At 50.1% G+C, this 18309-nt stretch overlaps 1 protein-coding gene across 1 annotated transcript in view; it reads right to left on the reverse strand.

Moving 5' to 3' along the window:
* Nucleotides 1–18076, reverse strand: part of LOC144767234 (uncharacterized) — a 36009-nt gene extending 17933 nt beyond the window's left edge. The window contains exons 1-2 of the mRNA XM_078650769.1: nucleotides 18035–18076; nucleotides 3938–5332 (exon numbers count right to left, since the gene is read on the reverse strand). Of these exons, the coding sequence (XP_078506895.1) occupies nucleotides 3938–5300 (1363 nt within the window). The 5' untranslated portion in view covers nucleotides 5301–5332; nucleotides 18035–18076. The remainder of the gene's footprint in view (nucleotides 1–3937; nucleotides 5333–18034) is intronic.
* Nucleotides 18077–18309: the final 233 nt, after the last annotated feature.

The following is an 18309-nucleotide window of genomic DNA, read 5'->3' on the forward strand; positions in this document are numbered from 1 at the left end:
CCATTCTAGCTTGGTGCAGTACAACCACCCCTTGACTTCCTCCCTGTACCTAAATATGCTCTCCCCTTCTAGCTTGGTGCAGTACAACCACCCCTTGACTTCCTCCCTGTACCTCAATATGCTCTCCCTTCTAGCTTGGTGCAGTACAACCACCCCTTGACCTTCTCCCGGTACCTCAATATGCCATCCCCTTCTAGCTTGGTGCAGTACAACCACCCCTAGACTTCCTCCCTGTACCTCAATATGCTCTCCCCTTCTAGCTTGGTGCAGTACAACCACCCCTTGACTTCCTCCCTGTACCTCAATATGCTCTCCCCTTCTAGCTTGGTGCAGTACAACCACCCCTTGACTTCCTCCCTGTACCTCAATATGCTCTCCCTTCTAGCTTGGTGCAGTACAACCACCCCTTGACTTCCTCCCTGTACCTCAATATGCTCTCCCCTTCTAGCTTGGTGCAGTACAACCACCCCTAGACTTCCTCCCTGTACCTCAATATGCTCTCTCTTCTAGCTTGGTGCAGTAGAACCACCCCTTGACTTCCACCCTGTACCTCAATATGCTCTCCCCTTCTAGCTTGGTGCAGTACAACCACCCCTTGACTTCCTCCCTGTACCTCAATATGCTCTCCCTTCTAACTTGGTGCAGTACAACCACCCCTTGACTTCCTCCCTGTACCTCAATATGCCCTCCCCTTCTAGCTTAGTGCCCTCAATTTGCCCGGTTCGCTCACTGTCCAACGTTTACGCACCTCCTGGGGTTGGTGGGGATCCACCAATCCTCGCTCCACTCCTCTACTTCCTCCGGGTTATCATTGCTGTCGTCGTCCCGTTTTCTCAACGTCTCTTCCCTCTTTTCTCCTCAGGCATCCTGCTGCTACAACTCGATGCACACTCCAGCCTCCTCCTCATCGGGTCTCTCCGCGTCTTCAGTCTTTGCTTTTTCTTTTCTTGTCGGCCTTCCTGATTGGTCCTTCTCTGTAAAGCCACCTCCTTCTCCGTAAAGCCACCTCCTCATTGGGTCTCTCCGCGTCTTCCATCTCAGTCTTTTCTTTTCTTGTCGGGCTTCATGATTGGTCCTTCTCCGTAAAGCCACCTCCTCATTGGGTCTCTCCGCGTCTTCCGTCTCCACCATTTTCTTTTCTTGTCGGCATTCCTGATTGGTCCTTCTCCGTAAAGCCACCTCCTTCTTCCTGCAAGGTGAGGTCTGGTGCAACAGGTTAACCCTTGCCGCCCCCTGGTTTTCGGTGGCATCTCCGGTTTCCATGACTGGTAACGGGGGTTCAGGGCCCTACTCTCGGGGTCCTCCTCACAGGAATGTATGAATTTTATTCAAAATGTACTGAAAATGTTGCGGTGATTGCTGAACCACTTCACAACCTTTTCAATAAGGTTTTATTTATCTGGGGTTGGGGACAGGAGGTTGCATTTGCAGAGATTAGTGGAAAACTGCTCAATGCAGCACTTCTGAGTCCATATCTATCAGGCAATGAGTGCTCTATCACTGATGATACTGGTAGCATTGGCAATGACGCTGTAGTGGCTCAAGGCAAAGGAAATCAGGAATGTGCAATGGCATCACACACACTGCGACCACATGAACGTAAACACTCGACCATTGAGCGTGGGATGTCGGACTGCGCATGGGCAACTGAAAAGTTTAAGTCATCCTTGTGTGGGAACAAGTTCAGAATATGAACTGATAATCAACCTCTTTTGAATGGTAATAATGTGAACACCAGCAGGCTACTGCCAGGTTGGTGAGGTTAAGTTTAAAACTTTTGAAACATAATTTTGAGGTCGAACACACTGCAGGAGAGAGGAACAAAAATACTTATTGCTTGCCCCGACTGCCCTGAGGGCAGGAAGATGTGGAACATAAGAACAAAAAGAATGACTGTGAAGTTGTGGAATGTATTGCTGCAAGTATTTGTTGGCCGGGTAAAGACTGTGTGTGGGGGCAAAAGTATAGAAAGACATTGGATGAAGATTCTATTTTACTGAAAGTGATTCATTTCATGAGGAAAGAATGGCCCAATGAAAAACGATTTGTTGTGTGAACTGCAGACCGATGGCCAAGTTCATTCTGTCAGGGGGGAGCCATGAAGGACATTTAGGTGTGATATCTAGCAACAAACGACTGACAATGCAATACTGGTAGCCTGCCAGGGACAGGGATGTGGAAAAACTCATTGGAGAGAGTTACCAGTTGTTTGCAAAATGATAAAAGGATGATATACAGAGTTCTGCATACGACAGAAGTGAGTTTTCCTGTGGGGCAATGAATGTAATGATTTTTTAGGTCTGTTTCAGATGCTTCCTGTGCATCAGAAATTTGACATTGTGCTTGTGGAGTACATGTCAAATTGGTTGAAAGTATGATTTGTACATGGAAGTGAGGGTTTTCTGTGTGAATTGGTTTCGGATAATGGTGTACAATTTGTCTTGAGGGAGATGAAGAAGTATTTGGATGGAACTTGATTCAAGTTAAATGTGTTAGTCGTCATCACCCACAGAGTAATGGCCAAGCAGAGAGGATGAACAGATTGGTCAATCAGGGTTTTTTCATGGCCGGTATCAAAGTGGAAGATGCTTCAAGGGCTATGCTTACAGCTTATCGCAACACACTGCATGGGACCATTTTGTGCTGAGAGGCGGAAATTTGTATGATTTGGTCCTAGTAATGTGCACTGAAATGTCTAAAGAGGGGCTGAGACACAATAGCTATATAAAGAAGGAAGAAAGATTAATTGGGCTTCAAAAGATACATATGATGCTGTAAAGCTATTGTTCGCACAGACATGATAACTGAGCCAATAATCTTATGCAATCATAGTACTCTGGAATTACTGAGGGAATCAGATGCCAAATCCCCACAATAATTCAACATATCTCAGAGCAATCACCATTTACTTCACCCACCCTCCAGAAGAGTTTCTTTAAATGCTGATATTGCCGACTTAGAGGGAGGAAAAAGTGAGGGTAATGTAATAGGAGACATTATGGAGACACAGCTGAGGTCTTATAATGGGGCCCATATTAGATAAAATAAACATAAGATAATATATCACCCAATCCTGTATCCTGTAATACAACTAACCCAGCTTGATATTCAGACCACCTTGTACTGTGCACCTAACACAACAGACAACACTTAATCTTGAAACTCCCTTGACCTTGTACGTTGGTCTACACGATGTAGTATGATATAATACAGCCCGCCCTCTCTGACCTGCAGGCCCCCCAGTTCTATTTACAAGTACCTACACACTTCAGAAAAATGACCACTTCTTATCGAAGGCTTAGGGGTGCTGCGGGTCTTACCCTCCCCATTCCACCACTACAGACCTGACTTACAGATCACTTGTCCTCTTCACACTGCCTTCCTCCCCTTCTAAGCGTCAGACCCTGACTGACCCAGAAATCCTCTTATATTCTGAACACTCGAACATCACATAGACCCAGTCCCATCTCTAAAGTGCTTTAGTTTGCACTAGCAACAAAAAAGGCAATGTTACTCTCGGTGAATAACACCTCACTTACATCTCACACTTAGGGGATGGTGAGTATCGCGGAGCTTCGATTGAAATCACAGATTCTGCCACTAATTCCTCAGAGGTCCTGAGTCCGGAAAGGGGCTTCTCATGCGCGGACCAGAATTCAGGTAATTTTTCATGTGCAGAGTTCCATTTCTTAGCCTATCACTGAACGGGAAGGAGAAACTCCTTTGCAAAAATAAAGGCGATACCAGTTACATGACCGCTTCTGGTGTACTCAAGGCCCTCCCCAAAGTTACCAGTCCACACAACTCCGATTTGGCCCCCTTCAGATCTTACTAAAAATCTGGAAAGATCCACTTTGGAGATATTTTATGCTACATTCCCTCAGAAATGTACAAGTTACTCGCCATTCTGCATGTTAATTCAGTACGAACCAAATACCTGGGATGGCTTTGAGCAGCAATCCATCTGCGTCTGTATTTCTTCTCTCCAGTGGGTCTCTAGCGATAGCTCCATCAGTATCAGCAGCATTCTGTGGCAGGAATGATGAGGCTCCAGATGGGCCCTGCACATCAGCACATGTCGGTTGTAGGTCAGAGTTCTCATCTCGGTTCTCAGGGCCCAGTGGTTCTTGCTTGTAGTTCTGATCGTAGTCCTCAGGACTCAGTGGTTCTAGCTTGTAGTTCTGATTGTAGTCCTCAGGACTCGGTGGTTCTAGCTTGTAGTTCTGATCGTAGTCCTCAGGACTCGGTGGCTCTAGCTTATAGCTGCGATCTGGACTGGGTGCCTCAAGGTGCATTGGTTCGGTCTTGCAGTTCTGATGTGGTTCATGTGCATCAGAGAGCATCTGCTGCAGGCAGGTGATGTGCTGTAGACTCCGGTCTACTTGAAATGCTGGGTGTCTGCAGACGTTTTGACGTTGACCGTCACCATCAAACCACAACAACTCTTGCTTCAGGAGTTCAATTGGTCCCTCCCCATCTGGGAGCACTGGTTGTCTGCAGGGGTTTCGCTGTGGCTCATGTCCCTCATGAAACAGTGGTTGCAGGCAGACGTTCTGTTGTGCGCCCCAACTATCTGCATACAATGGTTCCTTCTTCACGTGCTCCTCTTGTTCGTGTTCCTCTGGTTCTCGTTGTATGCACTGGTCCAGCTGTGGTTCCTGCCCGTCATCAAACACTGGTGGAAGACGAAGGCTTGGCTCACTTGGGATGACTTGAACATCTGGAAGAGGGCCCCTGGAGACAGTACAGTCCTGCCGTGGTCCAGGGCCAGCCGGAGACAGAGGTTGGAGGCACTGGCTCTGCTTTGGTTCATGCCCATGAGGAGACAGAGATTGAAGACACTGATTCGGCTGTGGATCACGACCAGGTGAAGATGTAGATTGAAGGCATTGGTTCACCTCCTTGGCCCTGAGTGAAAGATTGATCGGAGGGGACCTGCTGAGAGGACAATCTCTGACCACCACCGGACTGACCCTCTCCAAAGACACCCCCCCATTTACAAGGTGATCTAGACCCTTTGCTATCCAGATTTGCTCCATAAGCCCAGCGACTCTTGACGGCACGTCCTCTAGGGTATTCTGCAAGTTATCCAGTTTGGCTTCTAACTGCTCTAGCATGGATAAAAGGATCATGTTAGGCAGGTTCCCCGATAGTGGTTCCATCTCAGAGTCTCTCTGAGCATCAGTTTGGGATCTTGAAGAAGGCACATTATGGATAGGAGAAGAAGGGAGTGTGGATCTTACGGGTTCAGGTGAACACTGCACTTCTCCTATTTGTCTTGGAACCCGCCTTTTCTCCATTCTGAAATTCTGATGTTCAAGTCCTCAGGTGTCTGTGAAGGGAAGAACATAGAAAAGACAACACATTATCACAGGACAATTAGGTCAAAATACTCCTTCCTGTCTCAACACACGTTGTTTAAGCTTTAAAAAAAAAAATATTCAGTCCAGCTAATGGCTCGAAAGAACTAAATTGTCTCAAGAGCTGGAGAGGATCTACCATGCTCAAGGTCCGGCTGTCCTTGAGGACATCAGGAGTTACCCTGCTACACATCTAAACCCGCTCAGTGCTGCCCTTACGTGATATGGTGAGATTTCATGCAGGTCCGCTCTGCCCTGCCAGAGAGGACTCCCTATCCAGAGCTGATCTGTTAAGCTTCAAAATGTATCAGTATGACCTCATCAAACCTAATCCTATAATTTAACGAACTTATTATGTTTTTGGAATTCTTTTTTTTTAATTAAAACTTGGTAAGCATTACCTTAATAGATATTCTCTATGAAATTGAGCATTGAGGAATAATAGATTTAAGGTCCCAGATAAAAATAAAAATTTGCTTGTCAGAAGCTACCTAGGCCACGTAATCTCTGCTGATGGGGTCTGCCCCTAAAATGAATCAATTAAAGACACACAGGAAATACCTAGATCCATAAAGAAAGAAGAGGCACTCACGTTTTTGGTGAGAAACATTCTATTCTCAGTTTGTACCTAATTTTCTTGTGCCATGTGAGCCCTGCTGAGGAAGGGTGCAGACTATGTGTGGAGTAGGGAATGCAAGAAGAATTTGCAGAAGTTAAGGAGAGTCTTGTGAATGCTCACAGTCTGAATAGTTTTGTCCCATTGCGTTGTTATGGACGCCAGAGACAAGGGCCTGGGAGTGGAACTGAAACAGCGGCATGATCGGAAAGCAAGTCATGATTGCCTTTGCATTTAGGGCTTTGCTTGAGGCTGAATGTAGACATTCCAGAAGGAGGCCTTGGCCATGCTTTGGGCTCTCAAAATAAACATTCTTGTGGAGTGTAGGAAACTGTAAGTAGAGGATGTTCGACTAGTCCAAACTGGACCCAACCTATGCTGCTGCTACAAGGTGCCTGCTTTCTAATGTCAAATAAGGGCCAATCTCTTTCTGGCGTTTAATATGATACATGCACAATGACATGACTCACAGACCTTGCCAGACCGAGAAAGCACTGTTGATCTTTACTTTCAAGCTCTACATATTTTGAGCAAAGAGTGAAAGAGCGCCCATCTCTGAAGGCTAGTAGGCATCAAGCCATTAATCATTATGACAATTAATAAGCAGAACTTTTGTCTTCTCAGCGTTTCACTTTAGTTTATTGCAACCCAGCCTCTGCTATAGACAGGCAGGGTTTGGTGGAATGTGAGGTGAGGGGAGAGTTAACTGTCTAAACACAGCAAGATCTGGGTGTCGTCAGAACACATAAATGCTCTAACACCTTTCTCAAGTAAAGCTTCAGCAAGCGGGATTACATAGCTGGTGATCAAATGGGGCGAGATTGAGGACCCATGAGTCACTCTGGAATTGCATGCAATATGTTGGACGAAAAGTTGCCCAATCTGGAGATACACGTTCAGCCTGTAAAGAATGATATGAACCTCTTTAGGGCCTGGCACCCGATGCCCAAAGCCTCAACAAGATGGAGTACTCAACTGTGGGACGACAGCAGAGAGATCTAATGAGAATAAAGCATTGGCTCCTGCTCCCATTTCAGCTCATCCATAATCGGTAGAGGCAATGTCTTTGTATTGTGTGATGGCCAAAATCACGCCCTAGTGTCCTTGAGAAAGTGGTTTTGCTACAAACCTTTCCACCAGCTAAGAGCAAAAGAAAGTAACGATATTGGTAATAACTTTTTTTAAACCAAGGAATCTGCTCCTAGCTTCCAGAACAAGGGATTTGCTGTGGTGACTTTAAGAGTGGCAGGAACCATACCATTAACAACTAAGTGGGGAGTAATGGTAGAGGCACTGGACCAACTTAGAGGTTCAGATGTTTGAAATTTGTTACAGGATTGACGTTGTTCAGCTAGCCAGATCTAGTCACCTCAAAAGGAAGTTGCAGAAGTCTCAGGGTATAAAGTGGAGAACTCCCTGTGTCAAATAATACTAGGTGCTGAAGTGGTCTCTACCAGGGGGCAGGTACGTGAATCAATCTCCCCATTAAGGTTTTAATTTTGTTGTGTCACACAGTTGGCGCAACAGTGTGAGAGTGAATTATAAATTGAAAGTTGCTGTGAAGCTGACATACAAAGGGACACAGATGAGTTGGATAACTAGATGAAGTCATTGTAGGAGACGACAAACAAACAGATTCTCTGAGCAAGAGCAATAACCCCGCCACATAACTTAGTTGGGGAAAATAAATATAATATTTCAGTAAAGGAGGAGGCCTTAGAGAAGAGGTCCTGAAGGAATAACATCAGGATCGAGGAGTATATATGCGCGAAGAAGGGGAAGACAAGTAAACATGTTAGAGAAATGTTGCATACAATCCTCAACCAGAGATGAAAAGGCTTGAGAATGACGAGGCTATGCCACTATGAACGTTTGGAGACAGCTGCTTATCACCTCCCCTCCCCCCCTGGACTCACCTCCTCTCTACACCCTGGACTCACCTCCCCTCTCCACCCCCTGGACTCACCTCCTCTCAACACGCCTGGACTCACCCCCCCTCCACCAGGACTCACCTTCTCTCTACACCCCTGGACTCACCTCCCCTCTACACCCCTGGTCTCACCTCCCCTCTACACCCCTGGACTCACCTCCCCTCTACACCCCTGGACTCACCTCCTCTCTCCCCCCTGGACTCACTTCCCCTCTACACCCCTGGACTCACCTCCCCCCTCCCCCCTGGACTCACCCACTCCCCCCTGGACTCACCTCCCCTCTACACCCCTGGACTCACCTCCCCTCTTCACTCCTGGACTCACCTCCCCTCTTCACCCCTGAACTCACCTCCCCTCCCCCCCTGGACTCACCTCCCCTCTACACCCCTGGACTCACCTCCTCTCTACACCCCTGGACTCACCTCCTCTACACCCCTGGACTCACCTCCTCTACACCCCTGGACTCACATCCCCTCCCCCTCTGGACTGACCTCCCCTCTACACCCCTGAACTCACCTCCCCTCTACACCCCTGGACTCACCTCTTCTATACAACCCTGGACTCACCTCCCCTCTACACCCCCGGACTCACCTCCTCTTTACACCCCTGGACTCACCTCCCCTCTCCCCCTGGACTCACCTCCCCTCTACATCCCTGGACTCACCTCCCCTCTACATCCCTGGACTCACCTCCCCTCTACATCCCTGGACTCACCTCCTCTCTACCCCTGGACTCACCTCCCCTCTACACGCCTGGACTCACCTCCCCTCTACACCCCTGGACTCACCTCCCCTCTACATCCCCGGACTCACCTCCTCTCTACACCCCTGGACTCACCTCACCCCTGGACTCACTTCCCCCTACACCCCTGGACTTACCTCCCCCCTATAGTTAAACATGCATGTACATTTTTTAAGTGGTGGATATGTTAATCAGTTATTTGGATTCGGAAGGATAGTAGAAGGATAGAGGAGGAAAAAAGTTTTGTGTTTAGATAGCGCTTGTTACTCCCAATGGGGTGTTGAAGCGCGCTACTCCGGAAGCCCATAAAGGCCTAGTGGTGAATTTATATGGTGAAATGTGAAAGTAATCTGAGTGGTGGATATTAGTCAGTTATTTGGAGTGGGAAGAAAGGTTTGCATTCATATAGCACTTGTTACCCCTGAAGGGGTTAACGCATTGAGCCAGAACCATAACTGAACTTTTAACTGTGTCCCTGGGGACTCACATTGATACTAGACAAGGTGTGTCTTGGCTGTACAGCACTTCACAATTCACGCGAGTGTGGGTGTGGTCTTGGGTCCTCGGCCAATGATTAGCATTGTGCTGCTCTGATGTCAGCGAGCTCATTTGTCACCGGACTGTCTGGCCACTGTGATAGGCGCACGCCACGTCCTCATCGTGGTCGGCGCACGCCCAAGCCACAAAAAACACACACGCTTAATAGTAGCCCAAAAATTTGCCCCCCAGCCAGGCATGGGTTTTTCCCTCCCAATTGGAAAAAATGTCGCCCAATCTGGCAACACTATCTGTAACTCTTGAACAGATTCACTTCCGGGTGACCGGAGGCAGCTCCGCGCGGAGGATGTTTAAAGCCTCTTTGTTTTCTGAAAGTAACATTACACCAACACATTCCTTCTTCTGGGTCAATCGCGGCAGAGTCAGCACCAGCAGCGGAAGCCGGAGGGAGCATTTGTCTCAGGACAACATTACCCCGCCCCCTCCCTCTCACAATGTCTGCTTCCGGGTCCGAGGTGGCAGAGTCTCCTCTAGTACCGGATCCTGCTGAGCTCCTCAGGCCTGCAGGTAGAACAGTGTCCGGGTCAGCGGGGGTAAAGTCATCACCAGCAGTGGAGCCCAGACTCGCCCCCTCTCTTCCTGTGACCCCTTTGTTTGGCACCTCTGCGCTTTCTTTTGACAGAGGGAGTCTGAGGGTTCGTTATCGAATGAGTATTGACTTTTTCTGGAGAAAAAAAAGAGGGGTTCCCGGATGACTTGCTTTAGGTACGGATGGGGCACCTGATTGTTTGTTTCCCTCATCAACATTGGCATATACAGTTTGGCATAGCAGATTAAGTTCATCCAGTAGGGTCTGCTACCATCATAGGGGATTGGCAACTATGTGTGGCTTCTATTAAAGGAATTTGTTCAACTCTCTCTAATTCACAATCAATGTCCGATGTTACCCTAGTTAGGTAGTTGTCCAGAGTCCCCTTCCGAGGCCCCCCCTGGGAGAAAACATTTTTTGAAACTTCTTTACCAGTCATAATGTGGATTGTTTAAGTGGTAAGAACAAACTCCTGCGCTAGACCAACGTGTTACGTGGTAACCGCGGTAGTCTTTGAGCGTTAGCCAAAGTGTTCGAGGCAGTTACTGTTCGGGGTCTAAAAGGTCTGAAAGGTGTACCTCTTTTTTCCAGCAGTAAGCAGGCAAGGAACAAGTGAGGTGGCCCTGCCCTGCCTCTTCCGGCCTCTGAGGGCCACAGAGGGCCCGCCCTTTCTGCGCGTCCGCGACGCGGAGGGAGCTTCCTCAATTTAAGCGCCTCCGGGCGCGCTAGTCCTCGGGATGCGTGGGCGGTGCAGGATGTTGTCCCAGGGCTTGCTGGGAGCTGTAGTTCCCCCCAACTGCGGCCGTGAAGCTGGAAACAACGGCGGCAGGGGGAACGAGCAGCGTCAGAGCCCCAGCAGCAGGTGAGGGAAGGTGTGTCCGCCTGCTCCCCTCCTTAGCCCGGTATGATTTGAAAACAGATCCCCCTTGGTTGTCAAGATATACAACAATGTCCTGTAACATGTTCTGAGCACCCAAATGTTTCACAAGCTCCTCCAAATGGAACGGAAAGGAAATAGTTATAGAGCCGCAGAAAAATCAGAGCGCTCTTAAAGTACCAAGGAACAGAACCAAACGAAACAAATCAAAGAAACTCAGTTAATCCACTGAGCTTACCGGACCTCCGAGGAAAGAGTTACTGAGAAGGGCGTAAAAACTCAGTGTCCTGCAAGCCTCCGGGAAGAACTGCCCTTGCCCTCTACTGCCGGTAAAGAATGTCTTGAAACACATGCGTTCACGCTCAGCCGAGCAAACGCTTCCAATCCAGGGGAGGTGGGGGTGGGGGGGGGGGGGGGGAGTGGGCGATGGGGGGGCTTGAGAAGAGCCCGAATACAACAGCAGGAAAAAAACGTAACTTTCGCGTCTCAGCCGAGAGCGCGGTGAAATTCGGCACCAAACGACAGGCCAGGAGTTGCAGAGCGCACCTCTAGCTCAGTAAAGAGAGTTAATTGTTTTATGGGCAGACAAAAGTAGCCATGATCTCCCTACAGCAGCATCCTGCCTTTAGCAAACTCATTAACTGTGTAAAATGTCATTGCATCATCACACGTAACATACTGAGTTGGGGTTTGCATAACCGTAGTGTGACTGACGGATTGTGGTTCTAACCATAACTTGCAAATTTCAGGAGTTTGTTTGGCTTTAAGTCTTAACCATATATGCATTTTACCCTTGTTTTTAAGTGAATTTCTGATGTTTTATTTAAAGACCCATTCAGGTGTTTTAACTAGGCCATCTACAACTTCACTTTAACCATATTCAGTGGAAATATATAGGGATAAAGTACCCCCTTATGCACCTTCTAAGGATATTGCAAGTCAACAAGGTGTTCCATAACCATAAAGAGGAACGAGGAAGGCAGAGTTCCTTTATAAGGTTAGGGAACACTGAGGTGACTTGCAATAATCTTATGATATTCACCAGGTGGTACTTTATCCCGTATAATACATGGTCACACCATCACCTTTCCCACAAAACCTTGGTGCGTAGCTCCTACATATGCAACAGCTAACATGTTTGCAAACATGAAGAATGAACATAAAAGTTCCTCTCCCCCTCGCTGCCCGTCTACCCCTCTCTGCCCCTCGCCCCCCTCTCACCCCTCGCCCCCCCTCTCTGCCCCTTGCACCCCCTCTCTGCCCCTCGCCCCCCTCTCTGCCCCTCGCCCCCTCTTACCCCCTCTCTGCGCCTCTCCCCCTCTCTCTGCCCCATGTGCCCCCTCTCTGTTCCTCGCCCCCTCTCTGCCCCTCCCCCCCTCTCTGCCCCCTCCCCCCTCCCTCGCCCCCCCTGCCCCCTCCCCCCTCCCTCGCCCCCCCTCTGCCCCCCCTCTCAGTCTCACACTCTCTCTTCACCCCTCGCCCCCTCTCTGCCCCTCCTTCTCCCGCCTCCCCCTCCTCTCCTTCTCCCCACTCTTCCTCCTCCTCTCCCCACTGTAGTAATGGAGCCACCCGGCCCATACACATACGCACGCACGCACGCATGCACCTTGGGGGCGGGGCAAGCCCCCAAGTATAAATAAACAGCTGATTGACCGCTCGTGGTCTTTGGCCCTAACTGACAGCTAGTGTCGTGTCTTTATTATGGTCACAGTTAGGCCCCACTTCGTGGCATAGGTGTCCCTTGACCCCCGCGTCTCGGCGACGCTACACTGGCGACGAGGCGGACACGGTCACTCACGCCTCGCCACACAGCTGTGCCGGTCTCCTCTACATGACGGAGCCAAGCGTGTCTGACGAGAATAAAGTAAGCATCAGGTCGTGGTGCGTCAGGTGAGCTCGCGCCCTTTCAGAGCCACAGTCGACACCCGCTCGCCCACACACCGTGGTGTGCACTCTCTCACCTGCCGACAGCGCGTCGGAGGGACACTCTCGCCCCTCGCGCAATCTCCTCAGCGGCTGCATCAAGCGCTCGATCACCAGCTGACAGCGCATCGGAAAGGAATCCTCGGCTCTCGAACAATTACCTCAGCAGCTGTGTGCAGACACACGCATGCGCACGCTGAATCACCAGCTGACAGCGCATCGGAAAGGAATCCTCGGCCCTCACACAATTACCTCAGCAGCTGTGTACTGACACACGCATGCGCACGATGAATCGGGTCGCGTAAGCCCTGTCAGATCGTATTTCAGGCAGCTGACTAAGGAGAAAGAGACTGGCAAATCCTCACGTTTTGAGCGGATGAAATAAAAAAAATAAATAAAAAAAAAACGAACGAAGTATTCAGCCATTGACCAGACAGCGAGTGAGCAAAAATTAAAGATAAATTGAATGCCTCATTCACCAGCGCTACACTTCTGACAAGAAAAAAACAAACAAACACATTTTCGCGCGCCTCATATAAACTGACAGGAAAATTACCTAGAGCGGCCGTTTTTGCCACGTGGGATCAGCGTCACACAGAACCTGTTTGATCCTAGTTTTTTTTACACAGTATTTCTTTGCGTGGACAGTCAAAACTATGACAGACCAACAAGCCAATGGAGGTGCCACTGCCGCAACATCAGCGCAAGCGCAACCACCTGCTCCAACTGGACCCCCGGCCGTGGTGCAGATACCTGCTGTCCCGGGTCCAGCTCCTGGTGCCGCCACAGCCGCTGCTGCAGCCTCTCCCGGACATGGCCTCGCAGCGCCACTTCCTCCATTCAGCGAACTGACAGATCCGCACACAGCTGCGGCAAGATGGCGTATATGGATTGGGAGATTGGAGCATTATTTTACTGGTGTCCGTGAAACTGATGGCAAGGTGAAACGCTCTTTACTCATGTGTTATGGAGGGGATGAGTTGTATGAGCTTTTTGAAACGCTGCCAGATCGTGGGGGAGAAGAGGATTATGACGCAGCAGTACGGGCGTTGAGCCTTCATTTCGATCCCAGGGTGAACCCTGATTACGAGTGGTTTAAGCTGCGTCAAGCCAGGCAGGGTGAAACGGAGCCTATTGACTCTTTCTATGCCCGGTTAAGGAAACTAGCTATTGCCTGTGAACTTCCAGACCAGCGCCAGGAGATCCGTGCACAGCTAATCCAGGGGTGCAGATCGGTACAACTAAGACGCCTCATTCTTAGACAGCCACGTATCTCTCTTGATGAGATCCTCGTCCTTGCGCGCTCGCATGAGCTATCCAATGCGAGAGCTGATGAAATGCAAGCTGCTCTTGACAGACCCAGTGCACCAGCGAAAACCCCTCAAATTAAGGAGGAACAAGTAGACGCAATCAGGCGCAGGTCACAAACACAGAGAGGAGCCCCTCGAGCCAGCTCTCGGAATCCTTGTGGGAACTGTGGCATGGAACATCCGATAAGTGGGAGATGTTTCGCAAGAGGAAAAGTATGCTCCAACTGCGGAAAAATAAATCACTTTGCAAAGGTGTGTCGCAGCAGTGGGAACCGCCGTTTTAGCTCGAATGGAAGAGGCCCTACACAGGCAGTGCGACAACTATCATTGGAAGATCCAGGCCCGTGTAGCGACGCCTCCAGGACAGCATTCTGTGCTGATGATGATGATGACAACATTTTCTTCGTCTCCTTTGTGGGGAGAGAGGGCTCTAGAAGACGACCACCACCGATGTGTGAGATCTCCATCGCTGGATCTCCAGTGCAAGCACTCATTGATACTGGGGCGACTGTAAATGTGATGGACAGCACGCAATATGAGCTACTATCTCCGCGCCCACCGCTGTCTCCTTCAAACGCCAAGATTTACACTTATGACAGTGACGACCCGCTTCCTCTGAGGGGAGTAATCGAAGTAACAGCTGCGTGCAATGATCAACAAGTGAAGACCAAGTTTCATGTAACTGGAGGCAGGCGTGGCACGCTCCTGAGCTGCCACACGGCAGAAGATTTACGACTTGTGTTCTTTGCACGGCAAGTACATGAACTACACGCAGAAGCAATCTTGAGAGATTTCCCGACCCTATTCAAAGGTCTTGGCTGTTTAAAAGGAAAAAAAATTCAAACTTCACGTAGACCCAACGGTCCGACCCATGGCTCTCAGACACCGACGAGTGCTGTTTCACCTACGGAAGCAAGTAGAAGAAGAATTGCACAAACTTGAAGAGTTAGGGGTAATTGAAAAAGTGTCGGGCCCAACGCCCTGGGTATCGCCGCTTGTGATTGCTCCAAAACTAAAGCAACCAGGCGCAATACGCCTGTGTGTGGACATGCGTCTTCCAAACAGGGCAGTAAAGAGGGAGAGGCATCTAACTCCAACTATGGATGACATAGTGGCAGATCTCAATGGTGCACGCTGGTTTTCAAAACTGGACCTCAACGCCGGATATCACCAGCTTGAGTTACATCCAGACAGTCGTAACATCACGACATTCTCCACCCATGTTGGACTCCGAAGGTACAAGCGGTTAAGCTTTGGGGTGTCATCGGCGGCTGAAGTTTTTCAAAACGCCATCAGGGAGACTCTTTCCGGCCTGACAGGAGTTATAAATTTAAGCGATGACATCCTTGTCTTCTCCAAGACTCTGGAAGAACACCATGTCCACCTCCGAGCCACATTGCAACGCCTAGCTGATCACGGCCTCACCCTCCACAAAGCAAAGTGTTCCTTCTACAAGGAATCAGTGGACTTCTTTGGGTATATCTTCTCCAGAGAAGGGCTTCAGGTCGACCCGAAGAAAGCGGACGCCATCAGGACAGCTCCCAAGCCAACGTCAGCCACGGAAGTCAGAAGCTTCCTGGGAATGGCCACGTACTGCGGCCGTTTCATCCCAAGATTAGCATCCCTATCTGAGCCATTACGTAACCTAACCAAAGCAAGTCAACCATGGATGTGGACGGCCAAGGAAGACGAAGCATTTGAGGCAATCAAAGCTGCATTAATTGACGACAAAGTCATGGCATACTTCAGGCCACACCGGCGCACAGAAGTCGTCGTGGACGCAAGTCCTGTAGGATTAGGGGCCGTCCTCATGCAAGAGACTGAAGCTCATGAATGGGTGCCGACAGCATATGCCAGCAGGGCACTGACTGCGACGGAGATGCGGTACGCCCAAATTGAACGTGAGGCACTGGCAATAAAATGGGCGTGCCAGCATTTTCACCTCTACCTGTTCGGACATGAATTCAAAGTAGTGACTGATCACAAGCCCCTGGTGCCCTTATTTACGGGAACTGCCAGACTCGCACCCCCCAGAATTGAGAGATGGGCTGTCCAACTCCAAACATACCGTTTTGAGGTGATTTATAGGCCTGGAGCCGACAATCCTGCGGACTTCCTATCCAGACACCCCGGCTCCGGAGATACAGTCCAAACTACAAGTGATGTAGATGACGTTGAAGAATATGTCAGAATGATCTCACAAGACGCTTGCCCAGTAGCCCTGACGCTGGAGGACATTGGAAAAGCAACAGATGAAGACGAATGCCTTGTCAAGGTAAAAACGACGCTGGCAAACAGGAACTGGAGAAATTTTCTTGATGGAGTTAGCGCTCTCACACCCCAAGAACAGCTGGCGAGACAACAACTGTGGAGAGCACAGAGTGAGCTGAGCATTGGACCGCACGGTGTGGTCCTCCGAGGGACAGCGATCGTGGTACCTGCAAGGCTGCAGAGAGAAGTTGTGCGCCTTGCACACCAAGGCCACCAAGGAGTATCGAAGACAAAAGGACGCTTGCGCAGCAAGGTGTGGTTCGCCGGCATGGATGCAGCGGTGGAGGAAGAGGTTGGAAACTGCCACTCGTGCATCATCACAGGCCGGGAACCTGCTCCTCATCCGGTGATCACCGAAGACCTCTGTAAAGAGCCATGGTCAAAAATAAGTATGGACTTTGGATCGTTCCCGGATGGACGACACACCCTCGTCATGATAGACTCCTACTCCCGTTTTCCAATAGTGGAAATTGTACCCACGACAGCGTTCAACCACGTCAAGAAAGCTCTGGAGAGAGTGTTCGCCATGGTAGGCCTACCAGAAGAAGTGAGGTCGGACAACGGCCCTCCTTTTCAGGGAAAAGACTTTCAGACTTATCTCGCCGCCCGGGGCATTCACCACAGAAAAATCACTCCGCAATGGCCCCAAGCAAATGGGGAAGTCGAGAGATTTATGCGGACTTTGAATCGAGCACTGCAAATTGGTGTGGAAAGAAAGGAAGACGCGGAAGAGTGCCTGTCACAATTCCTCAGTGCATACAGACAGACACCCCACTCGACAACACGCTGTGCTCCGGCACACCTAGTATTCAAAAAGGTACCAAGAGACTGCGTGCCAACTACACCTGCCTGGTGCCCCCCAGAAATAGATCACGAAGTCACCCAAGAACGCCGGAAGCGCACTAACGACAAAGCCAGTCAGGCAAGGAAAGCAGAAGCCAGGTCATTGGTGGTTGGAGACAAAGTGGTTATTAAGAACAGGCAACGAAAATCAAAATACGACCCAGTGTTTGAACCAGAAGTGTGGGAGGTTGTGAACGTGCACGGCACCATGGTGTCGGCGTTCAGAGGTACACGAGCTGTTACCCGAAATGTGTCCTGGTTCAAACGCGTCTCACGTGAAGATGGGCACGACGGAACTGCATCTGAGGAAATGGAAGACGAAGAGCAGGAACCAGCACGCATGGAGTCACCAGTATCACCGCAAGAAGAAGAAAGACAGACTTCAACGAGGATTGAGCCAGCAAACACCGCCAGCCCTGAGAACCCATCAAATAATGACCAGCATTGCTCTGAGCAATTAGTGGAAACGGGGAGTCTGGAGGGTCGTCAAAGCCAAAGATATCACCTGCGACCTAATCCGATCCCCAACCAACGATTGAAGGACTATGCATGGAATATGAACTAAATTCAAAAACATCTCATGGCCGGGACTATTGATCTGTGAGTTTGGAGGGATGTAGTAATGGAGCCACCCGGCCCATACACATACGCACGCACGCACGCATGCACCTTGGGGGCGGGGCAAGCCCCCAAGTATAAATAAACAGCTGATTGACCGCTCGTGGTCTTTGGCCCTAACTGACAGCTAGTGTCGTGTCTTTATTATGGTCACAGTTAGGCCCCACTTCGTGGCATAGGTGTCCCTTGACCCCCGCGTCTCGGCGACGCTACACCCACCTCACCCCCCCTCTGCCCCTCCTCTCAGTCTCACCCTCTCTCTGTTCCCTCTCGCCCTCTCCCCCATCGCAGTCTTCCCCCCTCCTCTCTCCCTTGCTCCCCTTCTCCCCCCTATGCCCCCTTCCCTCTCCTCTCCCCCCTCACCCCTTCCTCTCCTCCCTCCTCTCCCCCCCTCGCCCCCTCCTCCTCCCCCCTCTCCTCCTCCCTCTCCCCCCCTCTGCCCTCCTCTAAGTCTCACCCTCTCTCCTCTCTCAGGAGTCTCTTCTCTTCTCCTTTGCTGTTGGAAACTAAAGAACAGTTTCACTTCCGGGTCATCCGTGGCAAAGTCGGCAGAAGAAACGGAGCCGATGGAGCTCTCCTCAGGCCTGAGAGGTGAACAGTGTCCGGGTAAATGGGGGCAGCGTCAGCACCGGCAGCGGAGACTGAATGGAGCCTCCTCTCAGGATACCATAAGCCCCGCCCCACTCCCTCTCAATAATGTCTGCTTCCGGGTCAGCGTAGTCAGAGTCAGCG

The sequence above is a fragment of the Lissotriton helveticus genome, chromosome 1_1 (genome assembly GCF_964261635.1).
Source record: "Lissotriton helveticus chromosome 1_1, aLisHel1.1, whole genome shotgun sequence".
NCBI lineage: Eukaryota > Metazoa > Chordata > Amphibia > Caudata > Salamandridae > Lissotriton > Lissotriton helveticus.